Source organism: Girardinichthys multiradiatus, chromosome 1 (genome assembly GCF_021462225.1).
Source record: "Girardinichthys multiradiatus isolate DD_20200921_A chromosome 1, DD_fGirMul_XY1, whole genome shotgun sequence".
NCBI classification, from domain to species: domain Eukaryota; kingdom Metazoa; phylum Chordata; class Actinopteri; order Cyprinodontiformes; family Goodeidae; genus Girardinichthys; species Girardinichthys multiradiatus.
The window spans coordinates 10,266,685-10,287,908 of record NC_061794.1 but is presented as its reverse complement, the minus strand read 5'-3'; the positions used below and the strand labels follow the sequence as shown (position 1 = coordinate 10,287,908).

Genomic DNA, 21,224 nt, shown 5'->3' with positions numbered 1-21,224 from the left:
AACACCAAGGTTTTTTACTTTATTATCAGAGGTCAATTTAATGCCATCCAGGTTAAGTGATTGATTAAGCAGTTTCTTTTTTAAAGACTTCGGTCCAAAGACGACAACTTCTGTCTTGTCTGAATTTAGAAGCAAAAAATGTAAGTTTTTATATCTTCAAAACATGCTTGTAGTCTATCTAACTGGTTAGGTTCATCAGGATTTATGGATAAGTAAATCTGAGTATCATAAGCATAACAGTGAAAATTTATCATATGCTGCCTGATAATTTGACCTATTGGAAGCATATATATACTAAAGAGAATTGGCCCAAGTACTGAACCCTGTGGTACTCTACAATTAACCCTGGAGTTGAAAGATGATTTATCATTTACATGAACAAACTGGAATCTGTCAGACAGATAAGGTTTAAACCAGCCTAGCGCTGTTCCCCTGATCCCTACAGCATATTCCAGCCTTTTTAAGAGAATATTATGGTCGACTGTATCAAATGCAGCACTGAGATCTAACAGAACCAGTACAGACACAAGTCCATTATCTGAGGCCATAAGAATATCATTAGTGACTTTCAGCAGAGCTGTTTCAGTGCTATGAAACAGGTCATTGCTGTGTAAATGCTCACACATTTGATTAGCAACTATTTTCTCAAGAATTTTAGATAAGAATGGAAGATTGGATATAGGTCTGTAATTTTTCAAGTCATCTCGATCAAGCGAAGGTTTCTTAAGTAAAGGTTTAATTACAGCTAACTTAAAAGCCTGTGGTACATATCCATTTACTAAAGATAGATTAATCATATCTAAAATGGGGCTGGTAATCAGAGGGAACACTTCCTTAAATAATTTGGTTGGGGTTGGGTCTAACGTACAAGTTGAAGGTTTAGATGAAGCTAATATTTCTGATAACTCAGGAAGCTTCACAGGATCAAAACAGTCCAAACACAAATCAGGTTCTGCTGTTATTTCCAATGTTGTCTCACTCACTTGCTGAGGATGAAGTAATCATCTTTGGGAGTATGTCAAAGATTTTCTTTTTAATAGAATCAATTTTATTTAAGAAGAATCCCATAACGTCATGGCTGCTAAGAGCTAAGGGAATGGATGGCTCAACAGAGCTATGACTCTGTGTAAGTTTAGCAACTGAACTAAAGAGAAACCTATGATTTTTCTTGTTCTCTTTTATCAATGATGAGAAATAAGCTGTTCTGGCTTGGCGAAGTGTCTTTTTATACAACAGTAGGCTATTTTTCCAGGTTAAGTAGGAATCCTCTAGAGCACCATTTTCTCTCCAATTTTCTAACATTGTGCTTTAAAGTATGCAGCTCTGAATTAAGCAGGGTGCATTGTCTAATGCATCACGCAATGATGAAGAAACACTATGAACAAAAGAATCAATTTGTGAAGGGGCAGAAACAGAATTATTGACCTCCACTGTGCTTTTCAGTGATAATGAGGAAATTAAAAGTGGAACAGATTCTTTAAAGGTTGTTACAGCATCACCTGATAATGATCTACTGTAATGAAATTTTCTTTCAGGTGTGGAGTACTCGGTTAAATTAAACTCAAAGGTTATTAAGAAATGGTCAGTCAAGACAGGGTTATGAGAAAATATTGTTATGTCTTTACACTCAATGCCATATGTCAGCACAAGGTCCAGAGAATGAAGACAAATGTGGGTAGGTTTGTTAATGTTTTGAGCAATGCCAATTGAGTCTAAGATAGCATTAAATGCTATATTTAGGTCATCACTTTCAGTGTCAACATGAATGTTAAAATCCCCCACTATAATAACTTTATCTGTATTTAACAAAAGGTTTGAAAACTGAAAACTGATCTACAAATTGAGAGTAAGGTTCTGGTGGACAGTACAAAACAACAAACAGAAGAGGTTTTAGTGCTTTGCAGTTTGGATGAGGAAAACTAAGGATTAAATATTCAAAAGAGTTGTAGCTATTGATTGGTCTGGGACTAATCAATAAATTGGATTGAAAGATGGTTGCTACTCCTCCTCATCAGAGTATTTCGAGGAATGTGAAAATTTAAATAATTAGTAGGAGTTGACTCATTTATAGTAACACAATCCTCTTGCTACAGCCAGGTTTCTGTGAGGCAAAATAAATAAATCTGATTGTCACAAATCAGGTCACTAACTAGCAATGTCTTTGAAGAGAGAGATCTTATGTTCAGTAGGCCACATTTAATTTAATTGTTTTATTTTTCTTTTCGGTCTGAGTTGTGTTTATTTTTATGAGATTTTTCTGATTTCCTCCTTTTAGATTATTTTTTAATCTATTCAATTGTGGCTGTGGTGAGACACTGTCTTAATAGGGTAATGGGTGGGTAGCAGTACAGAAGCTGCAGAGAGGAGTATTAAACTATGACCCTGCTTCCTGGTCTGAACCCTGGGTTGTCAGAGTTTTGGAGAACTAATAAATGGCCAGATTCCAAGAAAGGAGAGCTGCTCCATCCAAAGTGGGATGGATGCTGTCTCTCCGGATCAGACCAGAACTTCTGTGTATTCTGTGCCTCTCTAGTCTTCTTCCAGAATCCAGTGTTAATTTCCAAATTAACCAAATGTTAATTCTGAAAAGACGCTTTCCTGGGACACCGAGCAACAGTCCAGTCCTTTTTCTCCTTAGCTCGTGATGTTCTCTCTGGTTCAGGAGTGACCTTTAAGAAATAGGTCTGTGAATAGGTCGGTGTTGTGACTTTTGAAGCATCAAATCATGGTTTACAAAACTCCCCAAAAACTTCTAACTTTACTTTAGAATACTCTCAAAGCTGAGGATATTTCTGTTGCCTCTGCCTCCTTTTCTACAACACTTTTTTCTTCTACTCAAGTTTCCATTAATATGTGCTTATATAAAGCACTCTGTGAACAACCTCTGCTTCTTCACCAATGACCTTATGTAGCTTACTCTCAGTTACTATCCGCTGGACATCTATCAAGTTAGCAGTCTTCACACCATTTTTCATTTATTAAACTTTATTAAAAATCTCTTTTTCAGAAATAAATGCCTGAACAATATCACTCTTTGCGCAATGAATCTATGCAATGTGAGTTTCACTTTTTGAATTGAAATACTGAACTAACTTTTTGATGATATTCAAATTTATTGACATGTACTTGTTGTTTGGAAACTTAGCTAAATGCAAATTTGTTTGTGTAATTTTAATAAGATTAGAAGATAATGAGCTTATATTCAATTCAATTCAATTCAATTCAAAAATACTTTATTAATCCCAAAGGGAAATTAAATGTTGTTATAGCTCATATTATGAAGGTTTCCTCAAAGAGCCGTTGTAGATGCTGAGACTGAATACATATTATAATATGCAATATATATTATATTATTATATATTATATACTGCAATATATATTGCAGTGATAACAATGTCCTTATTTTATTATCCCAATACAATACCTTAAACTTGTTTTGTTTTTAACAATAACAGGTTCCCTATTTTTTTTTTTATAGCATGAACCTTCTCATTAGTATTCTTGTTTCGTCATGAAGATGTACACTTTATTGCCAAAAGTATTTGTTTGTCTACTTTTGCATGTACATGAACTTTGATGACATCCTATTCTTAATTGATAAGGTCCATTTTGTTGATGGACCCACATTCCCAGCAATAGTAAGTTGAATGTTTCTGTAAACATCTTCCACAAGGTTTAGGAGTGTGTTCAAAGTTAGATGAGAAAACCAGAATTGCAGCTTCTGCTTTATTTCAGTCCAAAGGTTTTCAAGAAGGTTGATGTCAAGACTGTACAGACCAGTCAAGTTTCTCCACACCAGACTTTGTACACCTGCAGTCATGGACGAGATTGGAACATCAGAATTCATTGGTTTGGTCGTAAGACCCAATACTTTTGGCAATATAGTGTATGTCACATTAATGTGAGCTTGATCTAGTTCGTTGTGAATTATTAAAGTTTTACTTCCTCTTCTTGAGATACTGCAATCTCACACTTGTTTTTGTTTTGGTCATGATATCAGTCTTAGTAGTTTGTTTATCACTGATTTCTTTCGTTATCTCATTACGTAAAAAAAACTATTTTGTAAGCACTTTTTCTTGTGATGACAATTATGTTATCCGATAGCCACCTTCTCTATTGGAACCTTAAGTATGTGATGGTCTGACTGTCTTTCCATCCGCCATTCACGGTCTCCCTGTTCTGCATCTCTTATTTAATTGTAAAACGAACAAGGTAAATAGTGGAATGGACAGCAGCTACAAGCAAGCCAGCCTTTCACTTTCCACTCACAATAAGAGAAAACAGATTATTAAAAAGTGGGCTTGTGGTGCAGGGACTGGAGGGAGGTTGATACTGGGTATGTCAGGAGACAGCTAATTTGTTGGGGAATTGAAGATCTGGTCATGCGTGATGAAAAAAACAGCGTGGTAAATTCAATTGAAAAGCAAATCTTGTCCTCTCAACACAACTGTCTTCCTGAGGCTACCTGCCTAGATATCTTATCTATGCAGATTTCAGTACCTTTGTTGGCAGCAATCAGCAAAATACCTTTTCTGATACATTCTCCAAGACGCAAAATTTTTTTCGAGAACTTAATTGTTTAAGCTAGATTTTACACTTGTATTCAGTCAATTCTATTAAGCAAATTTCTCATCTTTTCCATGGACTTCCTATTTGATTTCTTCAAAGTTCAGTGGTTAGTAAGTCAGTCTGTTGGAAATAACATCCTTTGTTTAAACTAAAGCTGCCTGTCACACTGTGTCTTATCTTATCAAGTGTGTTGACATACAGTTTATAACAATACCTATTGCCTGGGTCTAAATATAAAGAAGTGAAGCACATTTTATGTAATATCAAATCCCATCACCTCAATAATGTGTGTATGATCATGATTGACCTTCATTACATGTAATGGATATGTGTTTAGAATTAAACATGTATTCACTGTGTTCGGCTCCATCAGGATGGGGTACATTACTTTTGGCGTTATGTGAACAGATGGGACTGAGAGTTCAGTGTCCTATAGACAGTCCGCTCTAGTGGTCAAATAAACATTCGCTAATTCATCAGAAAATAGTTCTGCCATGTCAGGAACTCAAAGCATTTGGTTTACTGAGAAAAGTCAGTCTAGTGCAGACAAAATATCTGCATAATGTAGCAGGAGACCATGGAATGTTATTATGAGGTCATTGCTGCTGTATTTGAGTATCCTCAACATATTGTGTATTCTGTAGGAGTGGCTCATATATGGCATCTCTAAGTTGCTGACCTGTGGCAGCCTGGCTTAGCTGCATATTAGCTCACGTATGCTATGGCATCAGATGCATAGAAACCAATGCTAACACATGGAAATGCATATTCTATAGAAGATACAGAGTAAAGTGAAAGGGGTATAAATTATACACACACTACTGAACCATTCAGTCTGTTTTAAAATGGAACCATATAATCGTTGAATTAAACTGTCGATACTGTCTTTGTTTTGCACTTCCTTTTTTAAAATGTGAGACTAAAAAGGTTTTTGTTGGAGTGTTTAAAGATTAAACCTGAGCAGAAGAGGACAAATAACAGAAAAAACCCTTTTCAATAAAACAAAGGTCAGAAGGATTATCTTCATAAGTCTTACCAGGCGAAACCACCTGTTTTAAAATGTCACAAAGCTTGTGGGACAGGAGCACCCAGTTTATGCTCTAGAGCATTATTTAATATGTTCATTTCAAACAACGCTCAGCCGTTTAGGACCCTAATCTGTGTGAAAGAGTTACTAGGTGTTTAAGGGTCAAACAGCTAATTAACTTAGCTGGCTGTTGAAAAAATACAACCAGTGGCTAAACAGTATGGAATTATGACTGTTGGAGGAATGATTAGTTTTATGGATTATCAAACGTATATAATGCACCTTTGTAAACCATAGCTCAATAAAATTAATTACACTGTTGCAATAATGCTGCAACTTTTTCTGATCACAGTATGAGTAGCAGAGGAAGAGCCTAAAATCACAAAAAATAGAAATCACTCTAATTTACATTTCTAAAACAAATACCAGTACAAGTGTAAATCTGTAGATGGGTCTCACACTTAAGGCAATGGTTTCAGAGCTTTACAAACTGTTGGCCATGGCTGATTGACAGGAAATGTGGACCCAACAAGAGATCTGTCAGTTTAAACCAATGGAAAGGATTGGAAAATTCCAAGACATTTGGAGGACCTAACACCCTGCTAATTATTACTTTTTGCCTGGGGTTGTAATGCATAAATAAATCCAGCTATTGTCTCTAGCTAAAACTACGGGTATGTTTTTATATACATTTGTCTTTATTTACCTCCCCATGCTATTTTTCCTTTCAGGGAACGTTACAGAAGTTTGTCGATGACTTGTTCGAGACTATCTTCAGCACAGCTCATAGAGGAAGCGCTCTGCCGCTTGCCATCAAGTACATGTTCGACTTCCTGGATGAACAAGCTGACAAACACTCCATCAACGACTATGACGTACGACACACCTGGAAGAGCAACTGGTAATAAAAAGCAGTTTTTTTCTTTTGCCTGAAAGCAATGAAAACTAAATATGGTTTGAACAGTCCATGCTACTTCTGCGCTGGTTGTGGCGGTAAAGGTAAAGTGCAAATCACTGAGTGCCAAAGTTGTCTAGAAAAAACTCTAACGTAACGGAGGAATGAAGTCTGTCAGTGATGCATCTGCTAGATCGACGTCAAGCAGACAAACAAGTTGCATGCATACTTGCAGGTATAAATAGTCTGTCTTTACCCTCAAATTCAATTCAGATCAATTCAATTCAAAAAACTTTATTAATGCCCAGGGGATAAATACTGATTTATACCTACTTAATTGAACATTAAATAGGAAGGGACAAAGTTGTGAGTGACACAGTTGTATCAGCTGGAAAGAAAGGACTGCTGTGATCCCAACTTGCTGGCTAACAGCTATGTTATAAGGTATATTTGGGAGAAATGTATGTGCGTCTGAACAGCAGATTTAAGTAGTCATTGAATACAGCACCTTGCTGCGTGTAATTCAGAAAGCTGATGTGTTCTTTTTCTTCTCTTTTTGAGGCATGGTTTATGATTTATAAATAGTAAAATAAAATTTTTGTCTGACCCGCTCCAGCCATTGTGGAAACCTTGTGAGTTAAGATAAGGAGAACAAGGCAAAGTAGAGGACAGAGAAAACTAAGTTTGGATTTTTCTAAAATCTCTTGTGTGACCTCATTATTCAGCTTATATAAGACACTTTCTACACCTCTATATCAGTGGTGCCAATATGTGTGAATGTATTATTCTGTATGTATTTTTAAAGAAATTACAAGGACTCATATTAGTACAGAGGAACTTGGATGTCATTCTTATGTGTCTTCTGTTCTGCTGCCCCCAGTCTTCCTCTGCGGTTCTGGGTGAACGTGATCAAGAACCCTCAGTTTGTATTTGACATCCATAAAAACAGCATCACGGACGCATGCCTCTCTGTTGTGGCTCAGACCTTCATGGACTCATGTTCGACGTCTGAGCACAAACTAGGAAAAGACTCGCCTTCAAATAAGCTTCTGTACGCTAAAGACATTCCCAACTACAAGAGCTGGGTAGAAAGGTAAGTCTAAGGTGACCTCAAACAGACTGAGCCTCAAATTGAGTACATCTTACCAGCCGTGAACAACAAATTCATATTCCTGAAGTCAGATGGAAACTATATTTCTCTGTAGCTGCTGGAAGGTGGGAATATCCGGCTGAGCTATAAGATTAAAGTTAATTACACAATTAAGCATCTGTAAGATTAGAACATTATAGGTTGAATTTTAGCTGCTACAGGCATTTAAAGCATACATACATAGTTGAATTAAATTAGGACAAAGGAATTATGTGCTGTAATTACTGTTGCCTCCCTCTTGGCTTATTAATATAGATTACTGTGTTTTCAGAGAGCCAAAAGTATCAGTAAAAGCAGCGCTGCTTGAATTTAGCTCTGTGAGCAACAAGTTTGGACAAAAAATCTTAATCCCTCCACTTCTGTGGCTCACTCATCCTTAACTCAGTCGTAGGATCCCTAAATCGACTTTATAGGACTCCAGTTTTCTCTAAGTAGATTTTGAAGGCTAGGTCATATTTTTGTTTGACAGTAACAACAGTAATTGTAGAATCTCATTGCATCAAGTGCTGATGTTGAAAGAGATGGGTTTTTTATTCCGAGATTTTCAGGTTTTCATGTCCAGATAGTAAAAATTGACACAGGTGAAAAATGTGTGTTACTTACATGAAGCTCATCTATTTCTTTATATTAAACATGTTGAATGGGCAGCAAGAGATTGTAGCTACATCAACTGTGAGAACTTAAGCGCAGCTTCATGAATCCAGTTATGCCTCAAGCATATTAGTAGTGAGGATGTATACCGTACATTCTCACCATCTCCAGTCATACTGGAAAAGTGTCTGGAACCTTTTTCTGTAAAGCTGCCTCAGAAATTTTGGATGGCCATTGAGATCCAGCATTCAGAACCAGCACAAAGCCACATTATTGAATCCTCCAGACAAAGAAATTTGATTTAACTTTGTTCCAAATCTGAATGAATAGGAATGAAATTTCTGTTTCCAGACTGTTTTTCATCTTCTAGTTTTCAAAAGAACAGAAATCAGAATTTACATAAGTAAATTTACCAGTTACTATGTTTCGCCTGATAAGACTTCTTAAAAAATGGATATATGTTCCCTGATGTCATCTTTCATTGACATAAAGCTCAAATACGCTGCCAGAGAGGGTAAAGTAGAGTGAATGTTTCCAAACTGTTTTGTTTTTTTCTTTATGTATTCTTCAAAGTACTTTCCTAAATGGAGACAGTGCAAGTTATAAACTAACAAAACTATTTCCAGTTTTCTTAGCTCTATTAAAATGTAGTCAGAAGGGTCTGTGAAAGAAGCAGGATTGATTTTTTTCACTATTTCTCTTTGGCAAATCACTAGAATAAATTAAGTGAAATGAAAAATATGATGTTTACAGTAAGATTCTTATTCCTTTTGATCAGTGGTTCTTTTCAGATTTCTGACCGGCATAAAAGTTACTAAGCGAGAAATTGCAACACCTTCACAATGTATTTTATCCCACTTTTAGGTGAATATAAATTCATGCAGCTATACTATAATTTTGCTCACCAGTTTCATTTAAGTTACTTATCCACCCACTTTTCAAATGAAGTAATTTGCAAGACATGTATCTACATCTAAGTATACACCTTGTTTTTTAAGTTCTGTGTTTAACTTGGCCTTTGCAGAACCTCGCATTGAATTTCTCCTCATATGAAGTCACTAAGCTGAGCTCTGGATGACAACAAACATAACTCTACTTGACCTCTCTTCTAGATATTACTCGGACATTTCCCGTATGCCAGCAATCAGCGATCAGGACATGAGTGCCTACTTAGCAGAGCAGTCCCGGCTGCACCTCGACCAGTTCAACAGCATGTCTGCTCTGCATGAGATCTACACCTACATCATCAAATACAAAGATGAGGTGGGTGCCCTCTGAATGTGAAGCAGAGTCAAACAGAAAGGAGAGAATGCTGTAATTATCCGGTGGATGGATGGGCTGTGTCTTTACTTGTCTTGAGTAACACCATGAGGTCATTTTAATTTAATTACACTGATAACCAATCTGCATCAGTGCAGGCTGGAAGGTATTAGCACCATTAGGATGCACATTAAGGTGTGAGCTCAACACATTATGAACCTAATGAAGCTTTACAGAATTTATGATTTTTGTTCTTTGTTTAGAAAACTTGCATGTAGAAAATATCACCTGCTGCTAGTGGACTAAATATCAGGCTTTTTGCACAAATTGAAGCTTGATATTTTTTTTATCATTAATGTTCTTTTTTGCGTGACCATTATGTTATATGCTGTTTTGCTATACTACTCCAAGGAAGAAGGAAGAAATTAAAACTAGACAGGGTGAACATAATTAGAGAATCAGTGTTTTTGGCTAATTAAATATGACGGATGTGTCATGAGTGTAAAGATCTGTTTAAGATGGTAATTTGAATTGGCAGATTCCACCAATACTGTTTTTTTCTTCATAGCATCATAAAAATAGCTGAATTTGTCCGAAGTTTATTTTTTATCAATATTTTTCCTTATTAATGAAGTATTTTCATCCAAATGTAATTTATTGTTCACAATAAAGGCATTTCTTTTATCCCAGCTAAAATATCACATACCACCTTTTACATTTTTATGTTTTTAACCCATTAATGATAGCATTAATGATTCTATGCTGTGCAAACACACAACTTTCTGCTGGTTTTGTATTGGCCAATGTTATTTTATTTACTACTTGCCTTTGATGGGAAGTTGTTTTTTTTCTAAAATAACTGTGCAAAGGTTTTAATGAATTAGTTTAAAAAGGAGTATTACACGAGCACAAAATGGGGTAAAAAACATGAATTTTCACCCTTAGTAAAAAAAGTTATGCTTACATATGTTATTGTGTAAGTATTCATATCTCCTGAACATTTTAATCATTTGTCACATTACAATCAAACACCCTAATATATTGTATGTGACAGATCAACACAAAGTATTGCAAAACTGTAAAGTGGAAGGAAATTGTTTTCTGCATTTCTACAAAAAATGTAAATAATGTAGAGTGGATATGTAATTCGCCCCATTTACTTGTATACCCCTAAATAACATCAATTGCAATCAACTGTCTTTAGATGTTACCTAAAAACTAGAATATACTCCAGCAAGGACCACAACAGATAGATCAGGGAGAAAGTTGTGGAGAAGTTTAAAGCAGAGTTAGCTTATAAAACAACTACCCAATCAGAGCACTATTCAATTTATTACCTGAAAAATGTATGGCACATCTACATTTCTACCAAGACATCACTGTCTACCTAAGCCTACTAGGCGGGCAATTAATCAGAGTTGCAGCCAAGAGCCCCATGGTAGCTTTGGATGAGCTGCAAAGAACCACAGTATAGGTTAGAGATTCCTTTTACTTAGACTTAGATTAGTTGTACACTACAAATCTGGAATTTATAAGTGTCAGAAACAAAGACATTGTTAAAGGAAACTACAAAAAGTCCTGTTTGCAGTTTACCACAAGTCACATACAGGGGTTGGACAATGAAACTGAAACACCAGTCATTTTAGTGTGGGAGGTTTCATGGCTAAATTGGACCAGCCTGGTAGCCAGTCTTCATTGATTGCACATTGCATCAGTAAGAGCAGAGTGTGAAGGTTCAATTAACAGGGTAAGAGCACAGTTTTGCTCAAAATATTGAAATGCACACAACATTATGGGTGACATACCAGAGTTCATAAGAGGACAAATTGTTGATCTTTGTGATGTATCAAGAGCCACAGTATCCAGGGTAATGTCAGCATACCACCAAGAAGGACGAACCACATCCAACAGGATTAAATGTGGACGCAAGAGGAAGCTGTCTGAAAGGGATGTTTAGGTGCTAACCCGGATTGTATCCAAAAAACATAAAACCACGGCTGCCCAAATCACGGCAGAATTAAATGTGCACCTCAACTCTCCTGTTTCCACCAGAACTGTCCGTCGGGAGCTCCACAGGGTCAATATACACGGCCGGGCTGCTATAGCCACACCTTTGGTCACTCATGCCAATGCCAAACATCGTATTCAATTGTGCAAGGAGCGCAAATCTTGGGCTGTGGACAATGTGAAACATGTATTGTTCTCTGATGAGTCCACCTTTACTGTTTTCCCCACATCCGGGAGAGTTACTGTGTGGAGAAGCCCCAAAGAAGCGTACCACCCAGACTGTTGCATGCCCAGAGTGAAGCATGGGGGTGGATCAGTGATGGTTTGGGATGCCATATCATGGCATTCCCTTGACCCAATACTTGTGCTAGATGGGCGCCAAGGACTACCGAACCATTCTTGAGGACCATGTCCATCCAATGGTTCAAACATTGTATCCTGAAGGCGGTGCCATGTATCAGGATGACAATGCACCAATACACACAGCAAGACTGGTGAAAGATTGGTTTGATGAACACAAAAGTGAAGTTGAACATCTCCCATGGCCTGCACAGTCACCAGATCTAAATATTATTGAGCCACTTTAGGGTGTTTTGGAGGAGCGAGTCAGGAAACGTTTTCCTCCACCAGTATCACGTAGTGACCTGGCCACTATCCTGCAAGAAGAATGGCTTAAAATCCCTCTGACCACTGTGCAGGACTTGTATATGTCATTCCCAAGACGAATTGATGCTGTATTGGCGGCAAAAGGAGGCCCTACACCATACTAATAAATTATTGTGGTCTAAAACCAGGTGTTTCAGTTTCATTGTCCAACCCCTGTAGGGGACACGGCAAACATGGAAGAAAGTGCCCTGGTCAGATGAGACCAAAATGTATCTTTTAGCTCTTTTGTAATATGCTATGTGGAGCAGAAAACTGACATCACATACTACCCTGAACACACCTTCCCCAGTGGTGGTGCAAACATTATGCTGTGTGTAGTCAGTCAGAGTTGGAGGAAAGATGGATGGAGCTAAATGTGGGGCAATCCTATAGGAAAACCTGTTAGAAGCTGCAAACGTTCTAACAGGTCCACCCTCAAGGACTTGAAAAATATTTCACAGATGCTCTCCATCCGACCTGACTAATAAAGCGATGCTTTGCAATGAAGACTGGGGATTGGGGGGTTAACAACAGGAAAACCATGTATCATTTTCCTTTCACTCCACAATTTTGCAACAATTTATGTTGTTTTACAAAAATGCCAACAAAGAAGTCTATTTTAGTAACGTAATAAAATATAAAAAAGTTAAAGGGGATTTAAATACTTTTGGAAATTGTAGATGTACAAGAAGTTATGCGTGTAACACATTTTTGACACAGGAAAAGCCTGTTTTAGGTTGTTAACTTCTGCTGAATATGTAGGACAAAATCTACTGACCTTAAATGTTTTATTAGAATAAAATAAACTAAATCTATACTATAAATCCACCCCTTTTTTCTCTCTGTTGCATATCTGTGAAATAAATATGTTCTCTCTTTCTTCCTCTCCATTTGTTCATACCAGCAGTATTACAGTAGTTACACTTCCTCGTTGCAACTGGCTCCATTCAAAGCAACTGCTCCCCGTTATTATTCAGATGTAGGCAGCTGCACGGTACCATTGCCTCCAATACGTGCCCTGACCTTACAGCCACACACAAAAACACACACATGCAAAGATGTGCAAAAAATGCTCACATATACTCGCTAATGCACTTACACACATCATCAGCAAAATATAGACCTTCACAGCGGCTCCCCCCCTACTGGTAATGCCATACAAAATTGGATAAAGTTGGATAAAATGACATTTACGCATTCTGCTTTACACATACCCTCAGTGGCAGTTAATATGCAATTACACATGTTACACTGATCCACACCCCTACCCCTGCTGACCCTCCTCACGTTGTCAGCAACAATTTAATTGTAACTGCAAACCTGCAAATGGAACTAAGCATCAGACTGCATTCACTGTACAGTAATGGAGCACACAATTCATGCCCTGTAAAATACCGCTTGTTGTAAGTTTAAAAGAAAAGGATTTCATTATGAGGCAGGAAAGTAACGTTCTTCCTTGTGTGCCTCCAGATCCTGTCTGCACTACAGAAGGACGAGCAGTCTCGCAGGCAGCGGCTACGTGGCAAGCTAGAGCAGGTCATCGACACAATGGCCCTGGCAAGCTGAGGACTGGCCAATCAGACACCTCAGCTAGCGCAGGGCTAACTCACACGCCTTCCCTCACCACTTCTGACATCCCATGACATTTTGATTTTTGACATTTGAAATCTGTTGTCACCACGCTCGCAGACAACAACCTACAGCAGTGGAAAAGACTGCAAGGACACGAGCACCGAGCAGCAGGGGCACACTGGAGGGACAGCAAAGTTTGGATGCTATCAGAATGTTTATTTACCCCGTTTTTTTTCCTTCTTCTTCTCGTCTGAGCCACAACTCTTACTATGATCAGCCAAATCAAAAACAACCCCCAGCCTCAGCTAATATGGACCTGAGCCTAAACAGGTGAGCAGAAAAAACTCATTTAGCTGAAGCTGAAACCCTGCAGGAAAGGTACAAGCCACAACTTGGTAGTTTCCACTGCCAAGGCAACAGTTCAGACTGCGAGTCGTCCAAAATCCAGGAGATTTTATCACTCTTCCTGATTCCCTTTCTGTTGCTATTGTCCATGGGGGAGATAAAACATCAGGGACTTTTGCAGAACTGCAGCAACAAGACATGGCAGAGATTTACTTAGCCAGTCAAAGACGTTTCAGTATGCTGCTGCCACTGCAGAACGATCACAACGGAGGACTGACCTGAGAAGCAATTTCTGGTTTGTACTCTCCAGGTTTCTATCAGCGAAAACGCCTCTGAAGTCAAACAAAAAAGTTCCATAGTTCTACATTTAAATCGTCATTGCATCAAATTCTTTTCTCTTCCCGGTGGCCGACTCTCCCCAGTGCTGTGCCACTTGTGTTACTGCTGAATTTGCACAACAAAAGCTAAATCAAAAGAGAGAAGAGGATATATGATTAAATATATATATAGATATATAAATACAACACTTTGTTTTTAAAACAAATCAAAAGTTGAACTTTTTTCCATTTCAATGTACAAAAGATATGTTTCAGAAAATCTGATATTTCCTAGATGAAAAAGAATTAAGAAAACACAAGGAAAAAGATGTCTTGTGCCATGTTTTACTTTGAATGTCGTTTAGTGCAAAGAGACTTCTTTTTGTTAGATGAAATGTGCTATTATGATCATGTCGTCATGCTTAGTGACAGAGTTTAAAAACAGGTAAACAGCAGAAATATATGAATATTTTACAGGCACTTTCTATGTTACATGAGGTCTTGGTGGCCATTTTGTGTTACATCGCTGGCTTTGGGGATTGTAAAAAGACAAATGATGTCTAGAAGCCACCTTCGAGCCAACCAACCTGCAGTGCTTTTGTGTTTGCTTTTTAGAGAAACCAAATACATCAAAGTCATCTGTTTTAGACGAGACAACAGTCATTTATGTTTAAGGCAGCCTCATGCTGTGCTGGTAGACTCAGAGGCATTAGGCAGTTATTTAAGCAGATCCCTGGCACACTGTGCTGTATAGCTTCTTGGTCTTGTTTTCTAGACCTCCCCTCTCGTCTAAAACACTTTATGGGGCATGCCTTCTCAAATGAAGGATAGTTTCGCTGTGCAGAGAAAAGTGAATCAGTTTTGTCAAGTCTGCAGTAAAGCCTGTAATGCTTAAAGGGCCCCATTTTTTTAAAATGTGAATGTGGTTTTACAAAAAAAATAATGAAATGTAGCTTGAAATATGTGTTTTTGTACAAGTTGAAGGCCTTTCTCTTTTGGTTTTTTGTGGTTTTTTAGAGGTAAAAAGATCTAAAACATGTCCTGATGTTTTTCCTTGCACAGTTTGCAAGAGCACATGAACATTCAGTGCTTTGAAAGGTATTTTGTTCATTTACATCTCGTTTTCCCTCACATGTACATGGTTTCTTCATAGGGTTGGAAAAGGAGATAAAGGCTTGAAACTGTGCACACCAAGGTAAAATGTTACAAACTCTGCCATCAATTAACATCAACATTAGATACAGACCGTCAGACAATGCAAATCAGATAAACAGGAAACAATTGGTGTCACATGGATGTGTTAAACTTACAAGACCTTTCACACCTATTGGCACCTCTGGCAAAAATGTGAATAACACTTTAAAAGAAAATCTCTTATTGCAGAAGTATAGTCTCACACTGTTAATTTTAGAAAAATCCATTGGCTTTCCCAACAGTTCATATTATTTATGTATAACTGAAGTATTTTTGCAATTCCTACTTCTCTTTCAAATCGATCTGAAAATCAAGGAAATTTTAGGTTTGTTTTCCTAAGTTACAGATTCGATATAGGCCCTTTTTTCACATATCCGCTGTTCAAAATTGCCCAGAGAACATGCAATTAAAGTAAGGCAGATAAGTGTCAACCATACTGGTCTTGAAATGGCTACAAAAACCAACTTGGCCACATCTACAGTCAGTACTACAGTTAAATATAGTACAACTAAGAATGAAAAACATTGTAAACAATTACAACTGTGTTAAAGAAGGGTGAAAATTGAACCAAGTTTAAATTACCACAGCACACAGTGAGGAGGATGGTGAGGAAGGTAAAATAAACTTTAAAGCCTTACTGAGAAGTACAGCAAAGAGTGTCATCTTGGGATCATCAACTCTCTTTAACAGCCATTAAATCCTAGTGGGTCTGCTGTAAAACAGAGGACCAATATGAGATAAACCACCTCATGCTCACTGTTAAGTACAGTGAAGGATCTGCGATGCTGTGGGCCTCTCTCTTCCAAGGCTCTGTAAACCTCATGAACTCTTTCAAGAAGTATCTGGTTGACTTGACCACTGAACAAAAAATGGCTAATGATTGTATTTTCTGCCCAATAACTTACAACATATAACATTCATAATTCACCAGACATAAAAATTTACCTTCTTACAAGGCCTTTACAGTCACGAGACCTAAATGTTTTAGAAAACCTGTGGGAACAGCTACAGAGAAGAGTGCAACTGATGGGAGCAGTGCCGAACAGCTCAAAGATCCCTCTGTCTGTATGCTCTATGTGAAATGTTATTGGATAAGATGAAGTACTGTCTTACAGACCAAAAGTATTTGCACAAAGGAAAGGGGTTTAAATAATTGTGGCACCATGAAATTGAAAGAAATAGTTTTTAAATAAATGCACTCAAAAGTTGGATTTAAAAACCTTCAGAGTGAGATTATGCTACTGCATTAAAAGTAGATCATTTTAAATTGATTTTTACACCTTTTATAATAATAGTGGAGGATGTATTTTAACCTCTCCAACACATGCAGTAAAAAAAGGCTCAATCTTGACAAGCATCTTACTGAGCAGCGTTTCATCAAAGGAAACATTTCTCCCATAAGTTGTGCAAATCTCGTGTGACTAAAAATGTTGGATCATTTGGAAAAGCACATATGCACATTTTATGTGTTGTAATGATCAGTATGATATGCAGCAACTGGATGTAATGTAATAATCTAAGAAAGAACATTGACACACCACAATGGTTTAAAACAAGTAATCAATTTTATTACATTTTAAATGCATATTCAATCCAATTTAAAGTGGCAAAACGACATCCAGTTGTCTGTTTCACTGCTGTGAATGCAGAAGATAAGTCCTTAACAGACTGAAAAGTGTGACCAACACCATAAAAATCACCAGAAGCTGTGAGACTCAACCTGAGTGATAATTGTTTAGTCATAGCAAAAGTGTTCATTTGGTGATTTTCAGCTTTGGGACGTTTGTGGACACCTGCTTGTATATTTGGGAAGTACAAAGGCAAAAGACACAACAGGCTAAGTTTAATCTGCATAAATCCACATGAATTTTATGTCTATGACTCATACTTTAGCAAATCAACAAAGGTTTATGCATTCCAGCATGGTTCACTTTTAAATTTAGTTTTTCTTTTTTTTTTTCAAACTTGCACCCTTGTACACCCATTTCACAAACCTGAGTACATATAGCAGATTTTAGCATCATTAAACAGAGTCCAGCTACATAGTTTGAGCTATTCTTCATATCTTCCAAAAACCCTTTAAAGATCTAGTGTTCATTTAAACAGCTCATCTTGCTGTTTTTATTTTACATCATGAATATGTGTCCATACATAATGAATCGTTCTGTATGTGCTTCAATACTTGAACCACCGATTTAGACAGGGTAAAAAAAAGCATACAGAGCGAGCCAACCAAAGCTCATAGTCATCCACACAAGGAAAGCAACTCCATGAGAGGAAGTTGTCATTGAGGTGTCTGCTTTACAGTTCTTCCACAAAGCAATTTTCAGTGTTTTAATAATTGAAATATTTTCCATATTTAAAGTACTTAATGTTTCTTCCTTTTTCTTGAAGTGTGGTAAAACGTAAATAGTATTACTTCCATGTACAGGCATTCATTGACACATTCTGTTCAATCTAAATGAGTAACTGAAACCATCTGAGGATGTGGACCACTACATTGACATTTGACTCTTATTCACTTGCTCCGTAGAAGAAAACTTGTAGAAATTGTTTTCATGATATTGAAACAGTGCTGAGGTTTACCTCTTGGTCTCTTTTGTAGACAGTAGAAAAGTGATGCTTTGTTTTATCTGTTTTGCTTCTTGTTCTCTGCTTCACAACAAGTTTGAGTAAAAGATAAACAAAAAAACTCATCTAAGGCGCAGGAAGTTGCTTTAAAGGCCAATATACCTCTTCATTTCCGATTCCTTCACATCTTTTGGGTTCATTGTACTTTTTTCAGAAAAAGAAACTTTTAAAAGAGGATTGAGCTAGTTGGTCCCTTGATGACAACACACGTTTCAATGTGCCTTGTTGGCTTCGTACGATGTTGCTTCAAACTACAGAAAGGAAATGAATGAACTTTTTTTTGTTTGTTTTTTTTAATCGGTCAGAAAATAAAAAAAGGAAACAGAAAAGTAATTTTAATGTGTGATATTATCAGCAGTTTGAAAAAAAGGATCACAAGGGTATTTATTTTTTGAAAGAAAGGTTATAAAAAAATAAAAAGTTAAAGGTACATAAGGTACAAAATGGCAATGACCAATGCCCAGCTCAGAACCTCACGAACATTGTTTTCCCGAACAAGCGTGTCAAGATAAAGTACCTTCTATACATGCTATACAAATAATAGAGTGCCAATGAATTGTGTGCTTTCAGCATCTCTTGTTTATCTGCTGGCTGCATTTTCCGAGGACTCAGCTTTGTTTGAGGGTCTTATTCTGAGTTATGTTAGAGACCTCTATCAGGGCTTTTGCCACCCATTAGAAAATTTATGAGCCACAAATATTCAAGCTAAACATAATTTTTTTTTTCCATATTACATAAGCTGAAAAAGTGAAAATGTGTGGTTTTATGAATTTAAAACACTGGACTGTTTGTTTCCATTTAACAAAAAAATTATTTTTGATTGAAATTTCATTTTACACTTTTGCACAAAACTGGTCTTAAACATAACTTTACCACATTACTCAGTCCATACATAAAGAAAAAAATATTGTGTGGTTATTAACACACAGCTTTCACGTTAACTTTTTTTCACTTTGCCTGAGGTGATTTCGTTTAGCGAACAATTGGGCCAAATGCAGGTTTTTATTAAGCAAGCATTGTCCTAGCTCTATTCAAGCCTGATAAAACGGTAATAATAATGTCTGATGGTGTTTGAGTTAACCCAACGTGTTTGTAACGTTCAAAGCAAGTAACAGATAGTTTTGTCAGTAAAGAGTAAAAAAAAAAACAAGAAACAGACAAATTAAACTGAGTTAGCATATTTTAGCCAGCGAATGAGAACATTATAACAAAAACTCATGGAAACAAAAGTAAAGGTAGCAATATGTTAGTTTTATCCATAAAGAGTTGAAAAAAGAAGGGAAAAAGATTAATCATACTGGGTTAGCAAACTTTAGCCAACAAATTAGTGGACAAAGGTACAAAACATGTGGTGGTGCAATAAATCCACTCTTCTGGTGTGGCTTATAATAGCTGAAATTATTAGGGGTGTATTTTTGTACACTTGTCATACCCAGGCATTGTGTTTCATTCTTTTGAGGTTAAAATTTTTTTTAGAAACATAGTAACCCTTGCAGTCCCCTCTTCCCACTAGCTAGGCTAGATACTAAGCTGTTTGAAGTTCATTTGAAAGTAGTAAGGCTAAGATAGCTCTTCTGCTCTATGAAAACCCAGTTTAGTCTAAATCCTACATGACAAAGCTGATTCTTTATTTACAATAGTTCACAATCTGGTGGATGATATTCTATTGACTTCATAAACCTTTCTAAATATGTGGCACAGGTGAGAAAGTTTTCAAAATTCTTAAGCCATTAAAGCAATTTCTCTGTTTCTGACAACTGACAAACGTTTTGCACATTTTAAAAGCCATTTTGAAAGTCCATTCTAACGTAGATGTTAAATGGATTTTAATATTCGGTCGAACCCTCCAGTATGACACTCATGACCCCAAAAAACAACACTTGCAGGTTTGTCATCCTGTGCTTTGGCTTCCTCGCCAACACTTCGGAGACAGGCAGAGAATGTTAAACACCTCTCACAGATTAAAGAGAAGAGACACAGAAAGGAAAAAAAATACCTTAGAGTTTTAATACTTTATGAATTACGATACCTTTTCAAGAGTTTCAGATTTGAAGCTGCTGTGACAGGTTTTGGCTGTTTCACAACCATGTAAATACCCTGCTCTTTCCTATTTTGCAGATTTATTACTTGTGTATAGACACGCATCAAGAAGAGATTAAACATGTTTTTGCTAAATCTGTATCGTCTGATGTTTTTTTATTCCCATTCCACATCCTTTATATATATAAGTTGTGGATTTTGAAGTTTAAACAAGTTTTAAGTCTTGTGTGCTTGTCACAAGAGAAGTTGTGGAGGAAAGACCAAAAGCAGCACACAAGGGACTTAATATCACATTATTAATATGCAAAGACTGTTTTTCACGGCAGTTTAGCTAAAGAAGAATGATGAGAAGAAACGTTAAGGTACTGTAAGCCTGCACCAAAACCATTAATAGGTTGAGGAAGGAAGATGTAAAGCTTAGTTTCATTAGGATGTACATCCATTCACAACAGAACTTTACATACACTGTATAAAAAGACAAAATATTTTTTCACTCAATGTCTGACATTTAGACTGATTTAATCTTTTCTGTTTTCAATTCAGTTTATTTATATGGCGCCAATTCACAACACATGTTGTCTCAAGGTACTTCACAAAAGTCAGGTACATACAGTCCATTCCAATTAATCCTCACCATTGAACAATGCAGTCAGATTCAGTAATTTATTCAAATTGGATAAAAAGTCAGCTCCTCCAAGTCCGAGGCCATTGTTCTCAACCGGAAAATGGTGGCTTGTCCTCTTCAGGTTGGAGGGGAGTTCCTGCCTCAAGTGGAGGAGTTTAAGTATCTCAGGGTCTTGTTCACGAGTGAGGGAAGAATGGAGCGGGAGATCGACAGACGGATCGGTGTGGCTGCCACAGTAAAGGGGGCGCTGTGCCGGCCCGTTGTGAGAGAGCTGAGCCAAAAAGCGAAGCTCTCGATTTATCGGTCGGTCTACGTTCCTACCCTCACCTATGGCTATGAACTTTGGGTCATGACCG

General features: G+C 37.1%; 1 protein-coding gene across 2 annotated transcripts in view; it reads left to right on the top strand.

Moving 5' to 3' along the window:
• LOC124866209 (plexin-A1-like) overlaps window positions 1-20,382 on the top strand; it is a 412,523-nt gene extending 392,141 nt beyond the window's left edge. For both annotated transcript variants that reach the window (XM_047361910.1, XM_047361902.1), the window contains exons 30-33: window positions 6,328-6,497; window positions 7,372-7,584; window positions 9,345-9,495; window positions 13,615-20,382. In XM_047361910.1, coding sequence (XP_047217866.1) covers window positions 6,328-6,497; window positions 7,372-7,584; window positions 9,345-9,495; window positions 13,615-13,710 — 630 coding nt within the window. In that variant the 3' untranslated portion in view covers window positions 13,711-20,382. The remainder of the gene's footprint in view (window positions 1-6,327; window positions 6,498-7,371; window positions 7,585-9,344; window positions 9,496-13,614) is intronic.
• Window positions 20,383-21,224: the final 842 nt, after the last annotated feature.